The sequence below is a fragment of the Mixophyes fleayi genome, chromosome 10 (genome assembly GCF_038048845.1).
Source record: "Mixophyes fleayi isolate aMixFle1 chromosome 10, aMixFle1.hap1, whole genome shotgun sequence".
Lineage (NCBI taxonomy): Eukaryota > Metazoa > Chordata > Amphibia > Anura > Limnodynastidae > Mixophyes > Mixophyes fleayi.
The window spans coordinates 79918041-79937027 of NC_134411.1; the positions used below are offsets into that span (position 1 = coordinate 79918041).

Genomic DNA, 18987 nt, shown 5'->3' on the forward strand with positions numbered 1-18987 from the left:
CATTTGTTTTTTGTCCTGAAGAAGTCCAATTGAAAAAAAAATTGTAAAAAATCTTGATAAAGTGATGGGGGTTTGCTCCTAGCAGAGCCATGATGCGGATTAATTAACCTAAATGACCTTGCAGTGTCAGTAGGCAATCAGCCAATCAGAGTGGGTTTCTTGTTCTCCAGCCTGATTGGCTGTTCACACATTGACCCCTGTCATTCCTTCGCATCATGGCTCCATAGGACCAAGTCCTTGCCCTTCTTATCAGTATTTCTTATCCTTATTCAGACTACTTCATGAAACAATAAAAAAAAGATTCCAAATGGATTCAGAAGAATAATAAAATGCTAGACAAGTGATTTAGGTGAGTATTTATTTCAAATAAAATATTACTGCATTCAGTGTCTCTCCATTTATTATTTAGAAACTTTAGTGGAACTACACACTCATAGGTCCCAGCAGCCAAGGCTTGTTGGGACTTGTAGTTACACAAAAATGCTTAAAGTTTTTATGGCTTTAAACTATTACCCTGACATCAACCGTCCTTGGTGACATATTGGGCCCCAGCATTATTTAGCACGTGGGCTTTGTTCTAGCTGCACATAATCAGGTAGACAGTGAACACACTTATTCCCTGTGCACAACTTATCCTGTGGTACATAAAAGCCACGATCAATACAAGGTATTGCCAGAAATCAGGCTTATGACTAATTCTCCTCCTGATGCTTTCTGGACATGTCTCCTATGTGCCAGCTTGTGTGGGACAGTGTGATGTTGAACAAAATGTTCTGAACTGCTCCGCGGAATATTCGCATTTTGTTGCAGTATTTTGCATGTTCCTCTGGCATTATTCTTCCTTAAGTGTTCCTAGCGGAATTCCCTGTCATTATTGTTCTGATTGGACTTCTCCCTTCCTATACCCCAACCACACCACCACAGAGCTGAATGAATTGACACTGCCATCACCCCTGCTCTATTTATAGACCTTAAATTTTACAAAATTAGGAATGCAGAAAGTACAAATATATTGCAGATTGCTATGGCACTCAAAGCGCAGATTCAATTCCCAGCGTTGTTCTTTAGGACAACTCGGCCCGTGCACTATTACCGTTACTACGGTAATCTTAATGTGTGCTCACAGAGCCGCGAGCATTGAAGTTACTGCAGTAACGGTAATAATGCGCAGCTATTACCGTAGTAATGGTAATAGTGCGCGGCCTGTGTTGTCCTAAAGAACAACGCAGGGAATTGAACCTGTCCCAAAGATTGTATTGCCGAAACTCGGCATGTCTGCAATACAGCCTGTTCCAGAGCAAAATTCCATTCACGTAATTTCGTAATTTCGTCAGTGGTTGGACTATACCCTGGCATTATATTTGATGACACCATATCTCACAGTGAGCCACCAGGAGATACTAGAGTGAGCCACCAGTCGCTCGTGACTGGCCGCCCTTTGATATATTGATCATTTAAAGTTATTGCTATGACATCTCGTCCTTCTCCTACCTATAGACCATTTATGCAAGCGTGAGATCAAAAAATGTGTTAGTGCTGCAAGATGCTAGCAGTAGGCAAAGGTCAGAGACCCTAAAACAGCTGTTCTATGCACTGAATTACAGTAAGTACCACATTGACTATAACTATCCATTTACTACCTCAACATATCTGCATGCATTATAACACCTGTAAGTGAGCCCAACCTCTTTCTTGTTGTCTTTTTGCACTTGATTGGGGTTGTCCACAGGGGCCTCTTGATTTAGGAAAGAAGACACTGACTTGTACAGCTGAATTAGTGAGCTGCTGTCACTCCCCTCCGATAAAATGTCGGTTGACCGCTCAGACAGGAATGAGGTCAGGCTGTCAACGCTTGTGTCATCAGGTCTGACCTGGAAAAAGAAATGCATCTGATACAGTGATCTCTTACAAGAGCAATGGAAGTTATTCAGGCATGGATGAAATTGTTTTGCCAGCCTAGTCAGCTTTTACTCTGAGACTCCATTGATGCCGTAGTGTATCAAATAAATACATAGAATGATACAGCTCGTATTGAGCCCATGTTTAAATGTTTGTAATATGCAAACCATAAATTAGTAATCTATTAAATGCAAAAAATATCAATGATTTGCAAATTGAGCCCCTTACTCTCCTGCCGCCTTTGGCCTGGGTCTATCTAGCCTTCCCAAAAAAAGCAAGGGTTTAATTAACATATAGCCTAAAACATTTTATGTGTCTGGGAAATATTTCAATGCCGTTATTATACCCTTCCTATAAATGTTTGCTTCAATACTTCTTCAGGGTCTCCTTAACAAAACCACACATGACTGTCATTTAAAGCTACACTAAAAAATTAATGTAGAAAACGGTTGTTGGAGATCATTATGAAACTAGCAGAGGGAACAGAAGCCTGCAGGCGCTATTGGATGTCGAAATATCACATAGATAATCGGCTGATTGCAGAGTGAAAACATCCTTAGCAGCTGCTTCAAGAAATGGAGATACTGTACTCGGTGACCTCCAGGATCACACTGAGCTTCCTACATATGTTTTTGTTAATACATGTGTTTAATGGTGATGTGTCAGTGTGTATCCATAAAATTGTGTGGCATAATTTAAACAGGGGGGCATTAATATGTGGCATAATATTAAATGGGGACACTATCTTAAGGCATAATATGATTTGGGGGCACTAATGTGGCATACTATGAACATGGGGCATTACTGTGTGGCCTAATGTAAATTGGGGGCACTTATATTTGACATAATTTGAACTGGTAGCACTACTGTGTGGCATAATAGGATCTGGGGGCACTACTGTGTGGCATAATAGGATCTGGGGCACTACTGTGTGGCATAATATGATCTGGGGGCAGTACTGTGTGGCATAATAGGATCTGGGGGCACTACTGTCCGGGATGTTTGCCTGCTTTCTCGGGAGTCCGGGAGAACTTCCAAAAATTCAGGAGTCTCCTGGACATTCCGGGAGAGTAGGCAACTATGACTTAATTTCATATATACAGAGGTCTTGCATCACATAAATTGTAAACAGCTATATTAAAGGGCGAGTAATTAAAAAAAACAAAAAACTAAAATGAATAAATAAAATAAAAAAAATATATATATATAAATCCTTGACAAATATGAATCGAAAGTCATGTATTTATGAACAGTTCACCTTAACTTTCACTGTGGCGTTGACAGAATCCCCAAAGTTATTGGTGACAGTAACAGTAATGTTTAATAGGAAACCGTTTCCTTCTTCTCCAAGTTGTAAATAAACAGAGGGAAGTTCTGAATTCGGGCCACAGTAAAGCTGAGACTCTAAACAAATAAGAAACAAGCAAAAAGATAAGAGGTGACTCTTATTGGAGGGATTTACTAACATGGTGCAAAACTGCAAACTTCAGTAACCAATATCAACCAATCAGCCGTTTGCTTTCATTAGTACTAAATCAAATCTTTTTTTTACCAACTGTAAGGAGCCACTGCTTGGCTCTTTAAAGAATAATAATAATAATAATAATAATAATAATAATAATAGTAGTAATAATAATAATAATAATAATAATAATAATAATAATAATAATAATAACAAAAATAATAATATAATAGTAATAATGATAATAAAAATAAAAATAAAAATAATAATAAAAAAATCTCTCTCTGTCTGAAGGCGGTCGGAGAAGTATTTTCTGCTCAGATATAACCTCACACTGCTCTATGACTGCGGACAAAAGGTCACAGCAAAAATAGAGAAGCCACTTTTGAATACTCAGTTTTGTTTGAAGTTGAAACAAAGAGCTTGCTTATTGAGCAGGTTTTATCTAAACACCATTATTGAAAACTTAATTTACATGAAAGCAGTTTTGATGCGCAACTTATTTAAAGTACATTTATTGATCAGTATGACAGTATGAAAATCAAGCTGGATGTATGGACTAGGTTATATATAAAGTCACATTTAACAAATATTGTGTTGTCTCTATAGCAGTTGCTTCTGTTTCCATTTTTAATAATCTAATGCTTTGATTGCTTATAGGTTGGTCTAGCCCTGAGGACAGTCTAAAACTCTCATATATTACAAACTGGTCAAGCCCTTGGAACATTCCAATAGTCTGATTATGATGTAGGCTGATATATCTCTGTGAATGTTCTAACCCTTTGACTGTTGGTATAGACCGATTGGCTACAGTGGTCGGCAACCCTGAAGTTGAACTGGGGGCACAGCCATGAGGCATAATATGTATTGGGGGCACAGCTATGAGGCATAATATGAGTTGCGATCACAGCTGTGAGGCATAAAATTAATTGAGGGCACAACTATGAGGCGTAATATGAATTGAGGGACAGCTATGAGGCATCATATGAATTTGCGGCACAGCTATGAGGCATCATATGAATTTGGGGCACAACTATGAGGCATAATATGAACTGGGGGCACAGCTATGAGGCATAATATGAACTGGGGGCACAGCTATGAGGCATCATATGAATTTGCGGCACAGCTATGAGGCATCATATGAATTGGGGGCACAGCTATGAGGCATAATATGAACTGGGGGCACAGCTATGAGGCATAATATGAACTGGGGGCACAACTATGAGGCATAATATGAACTGGGGGCACAGCTATGAGGCATAATATGTATTGGGGGCACAGCTATGAGGCATAATATGAGTTGCGATCACAGCTGTGAGGCATCATATGAATTTGCGGCACAGCTATGAGGCATCATATGAATTTGCGGCACAGCTATGAGGCATCATATGAATTTGGGGCACAACTATGAGGCATAATATGAATTGGGGGCACAGCTATGAGGCATAATATGAATTGGGGGCACAGCTATGAGGCATAATATGAACTGGGGGCACAGCTATGAGGCATCATATGAATTTGCGGCACAGCTATGAGGCATCATATGAATTTGGGGCACAACTATGAGGCGTAATATGAACTGGGGACACAGCTATGAGGCGTAATATGAACTGGGGGCACAGCTATGAGGCATAGTATGAATTGGGGGCACAGCCATGAGGCATAATATGTATTGGGGGCACAGCTATGAGGCATAATATGAGTTGCGATCACAGCTGTGAGGCATAAAATTAATTGAGGGCACAACTATGAGGCGTAATATGAACTGGGGGCACAGCTATGAGGCGTAATATGAATTGAGGGACAGCTATGAGGCATCATATGAATTTGCGGCACAGCTATGAGGCATCATATGAATTTGGGGCACAGCTATGAGGCATAATATGAATTGGGGGCACAGCTATGAGGCATAATATGAATTGGGGGCACAGCTATGAGGCATAATATGAATTGGGGGCACAGCTATGAGGCATAATATGAATTGGGGGCACAGTTATGAGGCATAATATGAACTGGGGGCACAGTTATGAGGCATAATGTGAATTTGCGGCACAGCTATGAGGCATAATATGAATTGGGGGTACAGCTATGAGGCATAATATGAACTGGGGGCACAGTTATGAGGCATAATGTGAATTGGAGGCACAGTTATGAGGCATAATATGAACTGGGGGCACAGTTATGAGGCATAATGTGAATTGGAGGCACAGCTATGAGGCATAATATGAATTGGAGGCACAGATATGAGGCATAATATGAAGTGGGGGAATTATTTTGAGTTACACTTCTGTTTTACTGTAGTGACGGTAGGCTGACCACTTCATTATTCTTACTGACCCGTAAACTTTGCACTTACTTTTTGCTGACTCTCAGCTGCCACACTCGGGCCCTCCTGATGCCGACACTTTACACCGCCACAGAAACTCCTCCCCTAACAGCCACTGCCAACTAGTGATTGGCTACAGGTTGGTTCTCATGCAGATTAATTAAAGTTGCTTACATCTGAACAAAAAGCCACTGAACCCACAATCAGCCAATCAGTACTGGGTAGGCAGCGCTGCTCATAGTCATCATCATTATTGAGTATTGTTGTACCATACCCGCAAGTTATACATCTCGTTAGAGACCGCTCTGCTGATGCTCCTAAGTCTGTGTTACAGTTACTGTCCTCAGCCTACACTTACCCACCTCCGTTCTCCTCCACAGGCATAAGGAGATACAGTTCAATGGCACAGAAATAACTACATACAAATGTGTGGGCATGCATATTGCCCTGAGGAAGCCCGCATGACGGGTGAAACGCGTTGGCTACAAGCTATATACATTGTTTCTACATCAATTTCTGTTTTTATTCACATATTTTTTGTATGAACTAGCTCGTTTACTACATCTATTCTAACAAGTACCATCTACGCATGTGCAACTACAGAGATAGATCATGACGCGCATCCGCCCACTGAGAAGCTCAGAGACAGGCTATAGTGCACGACATACTGGATAGTATGAGCACAGCGGAATGTCAACAGCGAACACCAGTATACCACTGAGAAGATCGTGATGTACATCCGCCCACTGAGAAGCTCAGAGACAGGCTACAGTGCACGGCATACTGGATAGTACGAGCACAGCGGAATGTCAACAGCGGACACAAGCATACTACTGGTAAGATCTTCCTTCAATATACTATTGATAGTGGGGACATACTATACTGGACATTTAACCAATAGGCGAAATATCACCACCGCCACTGTACCGAAAAATCAGTTAACAGGCGGGATAGCGCCACTAAACGCTGGCACATTATTGGTACTGTCCTCCGTTCAACACATTACCAACTGATCGTGTGGATTAATGACAATCGTCCTATTTTTATATTTTTCTGGATGACATTTGTTTTATGCAAATCAGAGCATCATTTAGACAACACTGCGCTGTTGCGCTATTCATTTACTAATAAGTATTCACTTTCAATTTTCATCTGGTTTATACCAGCCACTCCTTGGAATGTTTTTATATCCATTCATGGAATGACTATTTACATGTTATAGAGAATATTCTCTTATTTTTCATCTTTTTTGATGTATACAAAATAAGGTTCTGCTACCGATTTGCATGCACTCCTAATTAACAGGATTGCATGCCACAGCTTGGTTATAACTATCTCACTAGCTAACCAATATCCAATTGTTTTCTGATTCATGATTGGACATTTTCGATATATTCTGATATGTACCAGTGCACTGGTTATTGTATGTATGTAATTTTTAGCTGTATATTATACAATTTTTTAAAAAATTTATGTCTGTTTTTCTCTCTGTCTATTTTTGACTCCACTTCTATCATACTAATTTCTAACATCTTAGTCTTATTTTGCGCCAGTGGCTTTTGTGTATATTGTGTTTTGTAGGGGTGGGGCATCCCCTGCCACTTTGAGCAGCATCTTAGACTTTCTCTAGAGTCGCGCCTTTTGAATTGTTGTCAATGCATATTGGTGTGTATGCGCAGACCAGAAATGCGTATCTTGCACAAAATAATATTTACAATGAGAAACGTAGATGTTTTTGTGTTCTGTACTGTAAATTATAGAATTATATCTTATAGTCAATGTCCCAAAAATATTTAATATTGTCTGTTTTACTGGTTTGGATTCTGTGATACCAACCTTAGCTGGGATGGCAGTTACCCTCTGTGGGATTCAACTCACTTGGATAGACCAAATTATATCCAAAATAAGGCTCTATTATGGCAGCACAACACCACAAGACGTTCACACGATTATTATTATCTTTAATTTATAAGACACCTACAGGGTAAATGGTAGCATGTATCCTCCAGCAGCCTCTTGCAGTCAGCACTCCAAAGTAATAATCTCAGTCTCTTTCAGAGTCTTATTCTCCCGCAATATTACCACTACACAGACAGACAGAGAGAGACTAAGAGCAATTTAGCAGCAGCCAATTAAACTACCAGTATGTTTTTGGAGTGTGGGAGGAAACCGGAGCACCCGGAGGAAACCCACGCAAACACAGGGAGAACATACAAACTCCACACAGATAAGACCATGGTCGGGAATCGAACTCATGACCCCAGTGCTGTAAGGCAGAGGTGCTAACCACCGAGCCACCAGCACGGTGGCTTAGTGGTTAGCACTAAGTGGTTAGTGGTTAGCACCGAGAGAGACTAAGGGCAATAAAGTAGAAGCCAATAAACCTACTAGGTACTAAACCTAGTAGGTTTATTGACTGCTACTAAATTGCCCTTAGTCTATCTCGGTCTGTGTGTGTGTGTGTGTGTATGTTAGGGGAATCAGATTGTAAGCTCCAATGGGGCAGGGACTGATGTGAATGAGTTCTCTGTACAGCGCTGCCGAATTAGTGGCGCTATATAAATAGATGATGATGATGATTTAGCTAGACAGTTACTATGTCGCCCAGCTTGGGATACTGGCTTACATAGACCCTGTCCTGGTGGGGTTTCCTCCAGCGGCACCACAATGCCTGGCCCGGAGTCCTTCTCGTTGATGTCTTGTACACCAGGATCCTCCAAGCTAGAACTTGTCACACTGTGTCTGTAAAAGATACTTACACAACATTCACTCAACTCAGGTGACACTTACTTGGTTTGGGGTAAAAGCAGTAAGTGAGAGAGATACGATCATCTACAATGCAGGAGTCAGTAAGAGAACAAGGAGGAAAACAGGAGATCCGGAAACTGGTCAGTACAGAGCCTTCATCAGGATCTATAGTACAGATTGGCACCTCCGGAGCCGGCAGGGTGCTAACAACAATCATCTCCTCTCCGTACTCGTGTGAATTCTTGGCTAAAAGAAAACACCAAAGTTTGTTAATGATTTCAGCAAAAAAATAGTGAAAAGAGTGTTACTATCTATATATGTCTTCTACCTGCCATCCTTGAACTTATACTAAGTGTATTGCTTTTCTTTCTGCTTTCCTTCTGTGTTTTTCAGCAATGTCATTATACCATCCAGGAGACTAATCATAAAAAAAAAAAAAAATTCAATGTGACACAGTTGAACTGTGCTTTCTGCACTTGATACAATTGTGTCATATCCGAGGGCAATGTCATACCTGGTCATATAAATGGTTGAACAGCACATAAGGAGGCCAAGAAAAATAAAACAAAGTATTTAGTAAAAGTCGCAGGAAGGCTCATAGAAATTAAAGTCACCTGAAGGTGGAAAACTCCCTTAAATATTGTGATAAAAGTTTCACCCATGGTGTCATCGCTATAATCTCTTCATCCTCTACTCTCCTTATCACCCTCATCGCCTTCTCAAACAATAAGTAACTGATACAGTAATTCAGAGAGTATTTATCACTCACCTGTCAGCTTTATTTTGAAAGCACCTTCAGATTGGTTCCTTAGAAAGGCGCTATCCAGCACCAGGGTGGAAGTGTTACTTTGTAACAATATTAGATGACTCGGTCTGAAATCCCGCTGGTGGCATATGGCAGGAAGGGTCGTAGGCTGGAAAGAACAGAGAGGTTTTGAAAAAGGTTATGAAACATTTTAGGATTTAAGTCTTTGTAGTCTGAATATTGTCACCTAAATACTGTATGGAAGAGAATAAGTCCCAAAAAGCCACTTAGCTGAGACTTGTCACTCTTAATATAGTTGTAGGGTTCCTATATACCTACCTACAAGTCACTGATTTCACAGGCCATAGGCAACCTGATGGGGGGTTTCCTAGTGCTTGGAAACCCCCTACTAAGCCTGGGGCACTGTATAATTGAGGTGGCTGGACCCTGTTCCTGCTTCACATGGCTCTGCTTGAAAAGGGAGACCTGCGTGCACCTAACAGTAGTGCACGCAGCATTGCCCATGTATATTATGGGGATAGGAAGAGTTGGAGAATAGCCAAGCACTGTCTAAAACTATATGCTGGTCACGCCCACTGGAGGCGTGGTGTGGAAATCCCCCTCTACAAATCCAGCGTTTGCCCCTGCAGGCCGTATATGAAAGTGCAAAACATGCAGGCACACAGATCTCTTGTCTTATCTGCCCCAGAGCTTTCATAGGAGTACACCCAACATCCTGGTTATTGGCTTCGGAAAATCACTCTACCTCCATTTACAAGATTGTGGGTCCAACTGGATATGGGATGTAGTGATAATGTCACTTCAAGGTCTATCTTGCTCCCCTTCATGGATACTGACTTTTCCATTTGTCTCCTAAAATACTGCTTGGCTTAGCCTCATTTCTATCTTAAATTAGTCATAAGAGTGAGGAGCACTGAGGTCATGAGTTCAATTCCCGACCATGGCCTTATCTGTGTGGAGTTTGTATGTTCTCCCTGTGTTTGCATGGATTTCCAAACACATACTAGTGGGTTAATTGGCTGCTATTAAATTGACCTTAGTCTGTGTGTGTATGTTAGGGAATTTAGACTGTAAGCCCCAATGGGGCAGGGACTGATGTGAGTGAGTTTTCTGTACAGCGCTGCGGAAGTAGTGGCACTATATAAATAACTGGTGATGATGATGATGATGAGACAATGAGGCTGTCTTTATTTTTGTGTGTTTGAATGTTTTATTCTATTGGTTTGACTTGACATGCAGAGTTCTGTATATAGGACGCCTGGAAGGTGCTATGTGGCGGCCATTGAAAGTATAGGGTGACGGTAAAGTGAAACGCCCCGCTAAACAGGAAATGCTCCCTAAATGCACCTTCTCCACCCCTGGGGTCACATGTACAAAATTTAATTCCATAAAAAGAATTTAGTTATGGATTAAGTAATATAGTGAGCATGTCACTCATGCACTTATCCTGGAACGCCCCCAACATGCACAGCTCCTCCCACAAGGAAAAAAAAAATACACTCCTGAAAACAACACCTTTTTGACCCACAAATATATGTGCTTCCTCTTGGGAGCATTCGCACAAAAATAGACATAAATGCTATTTGTGCATCACTCTGCACCTTTGTAATTTATGTTTTTTGTTTAAACAACAGTCTAACAGGACATATACCGAATTGTCAAAATGAAACACAAGTAGAACACAAAATTAGAAGCACTTATTGAGTTAGAAAACTTTTCAGGCTTTCCAAGACCAAGATGAGCCTGGGACTTGTAGTTCCACAACTGACGGACAGCCATAAGTTCCCTATCCCTGTTCTCAAGAGACATGTACGTTGGGATGAACTAACCTTCTCTGTTAAGCTAGCATCAAGGTACCAATTATATGTAACGTCTTCACAATTTTCACATGCAGCGCTGAACACCATGGCGTTGGACAGGTCAAGAGCTTTGCAGTTGGTCTCACAACTGAAACATGAAGATTAATGAGATAGTTCAAAAAACATAAAACGCTAATAAAATAAACAGCAAAAAGCAACCTGACAGATAATTATACTAGAAACAACAAAATACATAAAAGAAAACATTTTTAAATTGTATAATATCACAATCTCCGTTGTCGTAAAAATGTGAGGATCAGAAAATTGAAAAACAAATGTACATATTTCTACAATAAAAAAACGTATATTTGAATTCAGTCAATACTAAATTTCCAAAATGGAAACATGTATAAATTAAATTTTATGACAAACGTTTATGCTCACGGCCTACCTGTCTTAAATAATTATGACTAGGCAGTTGAAGTTGGTATCCTGTGCTTATCAGGTATAGAAGTTTATTGATCTAGCGTATTGATTTAGTGTATCATATCAAACAATCGATACTGATCAGGGCCGTCTTTCCCATTGGGCACAATGAGCAGGTGCCCGGGGGCCCTGCAGCCCAGGGGGGCCCGTCGGAGGCAGCAAAAAAAAAAAAAACCTGGAAAAAAAAAAAGACAATACTTACCTTGCGGTCAGCTGGCGATCCGGCTCCCTCCACGGTCTCCTCCTCTGTGCGGCGCTCGCAGTGCATGTCGGGCATGAAGTCATTACGCCCGCCCGACATCCATTGCGGAGCGCGATGGAGGAGGAGACCATGAAGGGAGCCTGATCGCCAGCTGACCGCAAGGTAAGTATTGTCTTTTTTTTTTCTGGTTTTTTTTTGCTGCCTCCGATGGGCCCCCCTGGGCTGCAGGGCCCATATATATAATCATTTTTTTTTTGTACATATAGGGGCCCCCGGTGCACTGCTGTGCCCGGGGGCCCAAGATGTTCTTAAGAGGGCCCTGATACTGATGTCTCTTAGGTGGGGATGAAGGTACAGTGTGTATAGAATGAAGAAGAGTGTAGAACAATGAAGAGCACACCACTAGCAGCATCCTTTACCAGCAGACATAGGCAAAAGCTCATATCACCTTGTTGCAAATCTCAACTTTAAAGAGTCTGTATATATCTTACCTCTCTCAACTATCTCTGTTCTGTATGAGGACGTAAGGAGAGTTATTGTTATATAAAAGGCAAAAACATGGGGCCTGAGTCATTAAGGAGAGTAAAGCATAGAAAGAAGTAACTTTGCACCTGGGCAAAACCATGTTGCATTGGAGGGGGAGGTGAATTTAAAAAGTGGGGACAGATTTATAGTTGGGTTAGTGCATGTCCTAGATCAACTTTAAATTTCAGTATAAAAAAAAAGCTATCAAGTATTTGAGTGCTACATGAAAAAACAGCCAGTATTTAACTTATGTGCAAAATAATAAACTAATTTGCACCCCTTGCATTGTAACATGGTTTGTTCCGGAGAACATTTACTCCTTTTTTTGCCTTACTTTCCTTAATGACTCAGGCCCATGATCTCTACTACAAAATCTACCTTGATATGCAAATATTGTATTGTATTCATTGTGTGTTTTTCATTATGTTCCAGATAGCCACATGATAGTTGCGTGTGTTTGATTTACACCTGATTTTGGCTCGGAGTTGGTTCTTGGCGGTTACATAGAAGCACTTCTCGTCTTGTACAGGGTCCTGCTCACTGCGCATCATGGCAGCCTGGACAGTGAACGCAGCATTGGGGGGCGGAAGGCAGGTAGAGGGGATCACAATCTCATTTGAGGTGGTGTTAATTAGATTCTGCTTCACACACTCGAACCACCCAGACCAGCAAGTTCCTACAGACAGATAGAGCATTGGTTTCTACGCAGCCAAAGTAGCTCATTGATTCAATAAAATGCTTAGAAATCTGTGAACCCCACAGCTAGCGGGACATCACTTACCACATGACCAGCTGATTTTAGCGCTAGTATCACTGGGCCATTGTAGGACGATGTTGGAGAACGGACTGACATGCCTACGGGATTTTATTTGTATTGTCCATTGCTTTGTTAAGTCATCCTGTAAGACATAGGTAAAAGAGTAATTATAATATTACAGAGCAGTATGATGGTTTAATTACAATCATTATCAATTTATATAGTGCCACTGATTCCGCAGCGCTGTACAGAGAACCCACTCACATCAGTCCCTGCCTCATTGGAGCTTACAGTCTAAATTCCTTAACACACAGACAAAGAATAGGGTCAATTTGTTCGCAGCCAATTAATCTACCAGTATGTTTTTGGAGTGTGGGAGGAAAACAGAGCACCCGGAGGAAACCCACGCAAACACCGGGAGAACATACAAACTCCACACAGATATAGCCAAAATCATATATTACCTTGTTGCAAATCCTGACTTTAAAGAGTCTGTATATATCTTACTTTTCTCAACTATCCCTGTTCTGATTGAAGACATAAGGAGAGTTATTGTTATATAAAAGACATGATTTCTGCTACAAAATCTACCTTAATATGGTCAGGAATCATGACCCCAGCACTGTGAGGCAGAAGCGCTAACCACTAAGCCACCAAGCTTCCCACAATAGTTACAATAGTTTTGTCTCTCAATGGCCATCATCATTAGAGAGATGTTAACTGCTCGTTGATGTTACTATGATGTATAGATGTTTTAAGGTAATTACAGCTTGTAGGAATGCCAGATGGTATAGCCACAGCTTAAGTAGACCTCAAAATAGTGATTAATAGATCGGTACAAGGAATGCAGAGTCAGCACTCAATTGATTTGTTAAAAAAGGCATAAGATAGAGAAAATTTAATTCAGGGTCTGTTGGGTGTTTAGAAAAAGCACAGTGAGTATTGGTAGTACGTTCCTCATAGTGATCTACTGATCATTCATTTACATCAGATGCTACAAACCCTAAAATATGTTCTAACTTGCTTCACTGATACCTGGTTTCTAAGTTGGTTGTCACAGTTTGTACTTGGAAAATCTTTCAAAAATATACTATACACTTCAATAAGCACATAACTGTAAATTATTTATTATTATTATTATCTTTTATTTATGAGGCACCACAAAGGGTCCGCCTCGCCATACATAGAGCATGGGATAACAGTACAGGGTACTCACCTTTTCCTCTTTGCCCTGTACTCCATGCTTGTCTTGTGTATCTGTGCATCAAGAAAAAAATGCCTTATATAATAAACAAATAATAAATGATGTCTATAATTGTAGCTATATTGTGCATCCATTAGTATCAGGAACAGTGGCGGACCAAGGGCTAAAATTATTACTTGCCCCCCTCCCGCACTCCCCAGGGTGCTCATGGTTATCAGATCACACATGAAAACATAATATGTAATAACATTAAAAGGGAACAATAAACTCTTATGCCCATCAGTAGTGATATGCCAGTACGTACTGTAATATGACTAGTAATATTAATGCACCCATTAGAATTGGTATGCAATCAATTTGCCTATAGGTAGTAATATGGCAGTAATAGGCAGAAAACTAATAGCAATGTCCAGTAACATGACCATCAGTAGTAATGCCCAGTAACATGATCATCAGTAGTAATGCCCAGTAACATGATCATCAGTAGTAATGCCCAGTAACATGATCATCAGTAGTAATGCCCAGTAACATGACCATCAGTAGTAATGCCCAGTAACATGACCATCAGTAGTAATGCCCAGTTACATAACCATCAGTAGTAATGCCCAGTAACATGACCATCAGTAGTAATGCCCAGTAACATGACCATCAGTAGTAATGCCCAGGGATATAACCATCAGTAGTAATGCCCAGTAACATGACCATCAGTAGTAATGCCCAGTAACATGACCACCAGTAGTAATGCCCAGTAACATGACCGCCAGTAGTAATGTCCAGTAACATGACCATCAGTAGTAATGCCCAGTAACATGACTATCAGTAGTAATGCCCAGTAACATGACCGCCAGTAGTAATGTCCAGTAACATGACCGCCAGTAGTAATGTCCAGTAACATGACCATCAGTAGTAATGCCCAGTAACATGACCATCAGTAGTAATGCCCAGTAACATGACCGTCAGTAGTAATGTCCAGTAACATGACCATCAGTAGTAATGCCCAGTAACATGACCATCAGTAGTAATGCCCAGGGATATAACCATCAGTAGTAATGCCCAGTAACATGACCATCAGTAGTAATGCCCAGTAACATGACCATCAGTTGTAATGTCCAGTAACATGACCGCCAGTAGTAATGTCCAGTAACATGACCATCAGTAGTAATGCCCAGTAACATGACCATCAGTAGTAATGTCCAGTAACATGACCATCAGTAGTAATGTCCAGTAACATGACCATCAGTAGTAATGCCCAGTAACATGACCGCCAGTAGTAATGCCCAGTAACATGACCGCCAGTAGTAATGCCCAGTAACATGACCGTCAGTAGTAATGTCCAGTAACATGACCATCAGTAGTAATGCCCAGTAACATGACCATCAGTAGTAATGTCCAGTAACATGACCATCAGTAGTAATGTCCAGTAACATGACCAACATCATGACGCCCTGTAATCTAAACCTGCTCACCAGTAGCCTCAACCTTTTCTATACTGGTTTCCTGTTTCCCGGTCTTCCCCTACAGCTTTTAATGTAAGAGATGCCAGTTTGTAACTGGTTGACGTGAGAGCCTATATGATGCTGGCTGCACTCACAATTACGTCTTGCAACGTTCGGCACTGTCAGTGTCATAAAACTGCGCAATAAAAAAAGGTAAAAGAGCGGGTGCTGACACATTACGCGCCCTGTACCTAGTTCTAGTCATCATCATCATCATTTATTTATATAGCGTCATCATATTCCGTAGCGCTTTACAATGGTCTTTACCTTCATGTTGAGTAAAGTTCTCTGTTACTGTAATGTTACCAATGTCCAGGCTCATGTTCGATACTGCATTTCCAGCTATAACTTTCACCATATAAGTACCTGCGTTCACCAAAATAACATACAATTACTCATGACATAAGGGGAAATATATTCTACAACTAAGGAGACAAACCGAACATTCAATGATAACAATACAAGACATACAATGAAAAAGAAAAAATTATGGACAAGTCGATAACAGGTACAATATAACTATTTTGGATGATTTTAATAATAAACCAATGTACCTTCATGGTCTATGGTGATATTGTATATCTGTAGCTGCTGTGTCGCGCACTGTCTGGAGTGTGTGAAGGTTTCGTTAGATCCTCTGATTTCAATCTTCACCTCCGCCGGTGCTCCATGAGCTATGGACACATTAATCTGCAGATCTCTTCCAGCTTCCAGTGTGCCGGTAGATAACTGAGCTTGTAAGCCAGACACTGCCTCAATGAGGTGTATGGTGACACTGGCGTTGAGTTTCGTTCCGGTTTGGTTATTAGACGCCAGGATCTGCAGCTGTCGGACTCCTGGGCCAATCAGGCGCTGAGCTGCAGTGTCCAGGGTCAGATTGTGAGAAGTGTCTCCGGTCTTTACCTTGGACTCAGTTAAAGTTATGTTGTCTGCTAAGACTAAGAAACTCATGTCGTTACCTGGAATATAAAAGGGGATAAATTGTAAATAAGAATGAACAAAACAACCTACAGTTTTCTTTAAAATAGTTAACATTCTAACCATGTAACTTCTGATTCACGCATTGCTCCCTATATCGTCGGCCGCTATATTATATACCTCTATTGAGCTCATTATATTGGGGCATTTAAAGCAGATTAAGACCCCACAGGGCTCTAAGCAATATACTGGTTTGTGTCCTCTTCCCCCTACATTTGTAAAAAAAATCATTGCAACGTCCGTCAATAGAAATTGAAAGCGGCAATGTCGGGTTAAGTGTTTTAACACTTAACCTTAGGGGTCCCCATATTGGCGCTTTAAATTTCTAATGACAGACGTTGCGATGATGTCAGCCTTGTTCAATCAGAATCACTTGCTGTCAGCATGGTGCTTTCATCGGAGATGTCCAGCGTCGGGTTGAAGGTAAGTCTGTTTATTTTCCAATCGTTGTTTCATAATTTCGGATTTTCTTCGTAGGGCTTCCCCATGTCGGAATAGTGGTAATCGTAAAAACGATTACCACCGATTAGGGCAATCTGGTCCCTTAGTATACAATGGGCACATTGCCAGCAATTTCGGTAGGAATCTCTGTTCACTTTTCCGCAAGGAAAAATGAGCGGAGGTTCCACCAGGAAAATCGTCGCAAGGTATCTCTCCGGCCGTTCCAGTGACACCTCGCGCCGAATTGAATCTCCTCCAAAGAGTACAGTCTTTCTTATCAGCAGACTAAAATAAAATTGAAATGTAGAATCCATCATCTCATTAACTCTCGTACAGAAATAATGATTTGTGTATAAGACAAACCTATTAAGGTCCCTGTACGGCAACAGGGTCCAAACTGTGGCTGGACGGCCATTTTGTTTACCACAGGGAATTGAATGAGGAGGGTCTTCCTCAGCTATCCACATTTTATCCTTCTCACGTTTATATTTGGCCATTTATTATTTTGGGTTAAATACCACGTATTTTAATAAAATAAGTGACCGTCTAAATCAGAGGTACCCCAGTTGCAGACAGTGAAGACTGTAATTTAGCCACTAGAGCCCCAGCAATGTGGCCCTCTTAATCTGGATGAACATTCACTGAATCAGGAAACAATCACTATCAACAGTTACTGAAAATAAAAGGGGGGTGTAGATAAAGCCGCCGTAGCAGCTGAAAAGGTTTTGCAATTAAGAAGATTTTTTAGGGTGGCTGTAACTTTTGTAAAGGAGCAGAGCCAATGAGTGGCTTCAAATGGTTGCTTGGGCTTATTCATTTCATACTACACTTCTGCGGATGTCGGTGTGATGTAAAAGGTTAACAGGATTGTGTGTGACTCATCCAAGACTCCCCCCCCCCTGTTTTATAGATTACATATATACAATGATCCCTGTTAGTACAAAGACATTAATTCATGAACTTATCATCTCCCGCATTGACTATTGCAATTCCCTCCTTACTGGTCCTCCCCAAAACAGACTCAAACCCCTACAATCTATTTTGCACGCAGCGGCAAGATTGATTTTCCTCTGCTGAATCACTCTGTATGTCTCTACACTGGTTGCCTGTTTTCTACCGAATCCAATATAAAATACTTTTACTAACCTACAAGGCCATCAATCAAAGCTGCACCAACATACATCTCCTCTCTTTTCTCAAAATATCTCCCAACTCGGCAACTCCCGTTCTGCACAAGATCTGCGTCTCTCATCCACCCTCATTACATCCTCCCATTCCCGGTTACAGGACTTTTTTCGGGCTACACCCATTTTGTGGAATTCTCTCCCTCGCACAATAAGACTCTCCTCTGGCCTACAAGCTTTCAAGCGTTCTCTGAAAACCCACCTCTTCAGACATGCTTATAATATTCCTCAACCACCCTCTTAACCTCACTACATTACCCTATTACCACCCGTTACACAATTTCACACAAGACAACTACCCCCTGACCAACATTGTTGTGTGACAGAATCATTTAGCTTATCAGTCACTTTCACCTTTGCAGTCTGGCTGGGCCGAAATTAAAAATGTAGGACCTGATTCATTAAGGATCTTAAATGAAGAGGATCCTTATTTCAGTCTCCTGGACAAAAACATGTTACATTGCAAGGGGTGCAAATGAGTGTTCTGTTTTGCACATAAGTTAAATACTGACTCATGTAACACACAAATAATTGATAGCGTATTTGTACACTGAAATTTAAAGTTGATATGTGTGTGTTACATGAAAAAACAGTCAGTATTTAACTTATGTGCAAAACAGAAAACTCATTTGCACCCCTTGCATTGTAACATGGTTTTGTCCAGGAGACTGAAATAAGGATCCTCTTCATTTAAGATCCTTAATGAATCAGGCC

The 18987-nt window shown here is 40.9% G+C and overlaps 1 protein-coding gene across 1 annotated transcript in view; it reads right to left on the reverse strand.

Annotated features, from left to right (window-relative positions):
* LOC142103385 (polycystin-1-like protein 2) overlaps positions 1-18987 on the reverse strand; it is a 98796-nt gene that overhangs the window by 49666 nt on the left and 30143 nt on the right. Inside the window, 10 exon segments of the mRNA XM_075187448.1 lie at positions 1686-1871; positions 3158-3303; positions 8478-8681; positions 9205-9349; positions 11031-11148; positions 12682-12889; positions 12995-13112; positions 14187-14227; positions 15938-16036; positions 16225-16629. Of these exon segments, the coding sequence (XP_075043549.1) occupies positions 1686-1871; positions 3158-3303; positions 8478-8681; positions 9205-9349; positions 11031-11148; positions 12682-12889; positions 12995-13112; positions 14187-14227; positions 15938-16036; positions 16225-16629 (1670 nt within the window).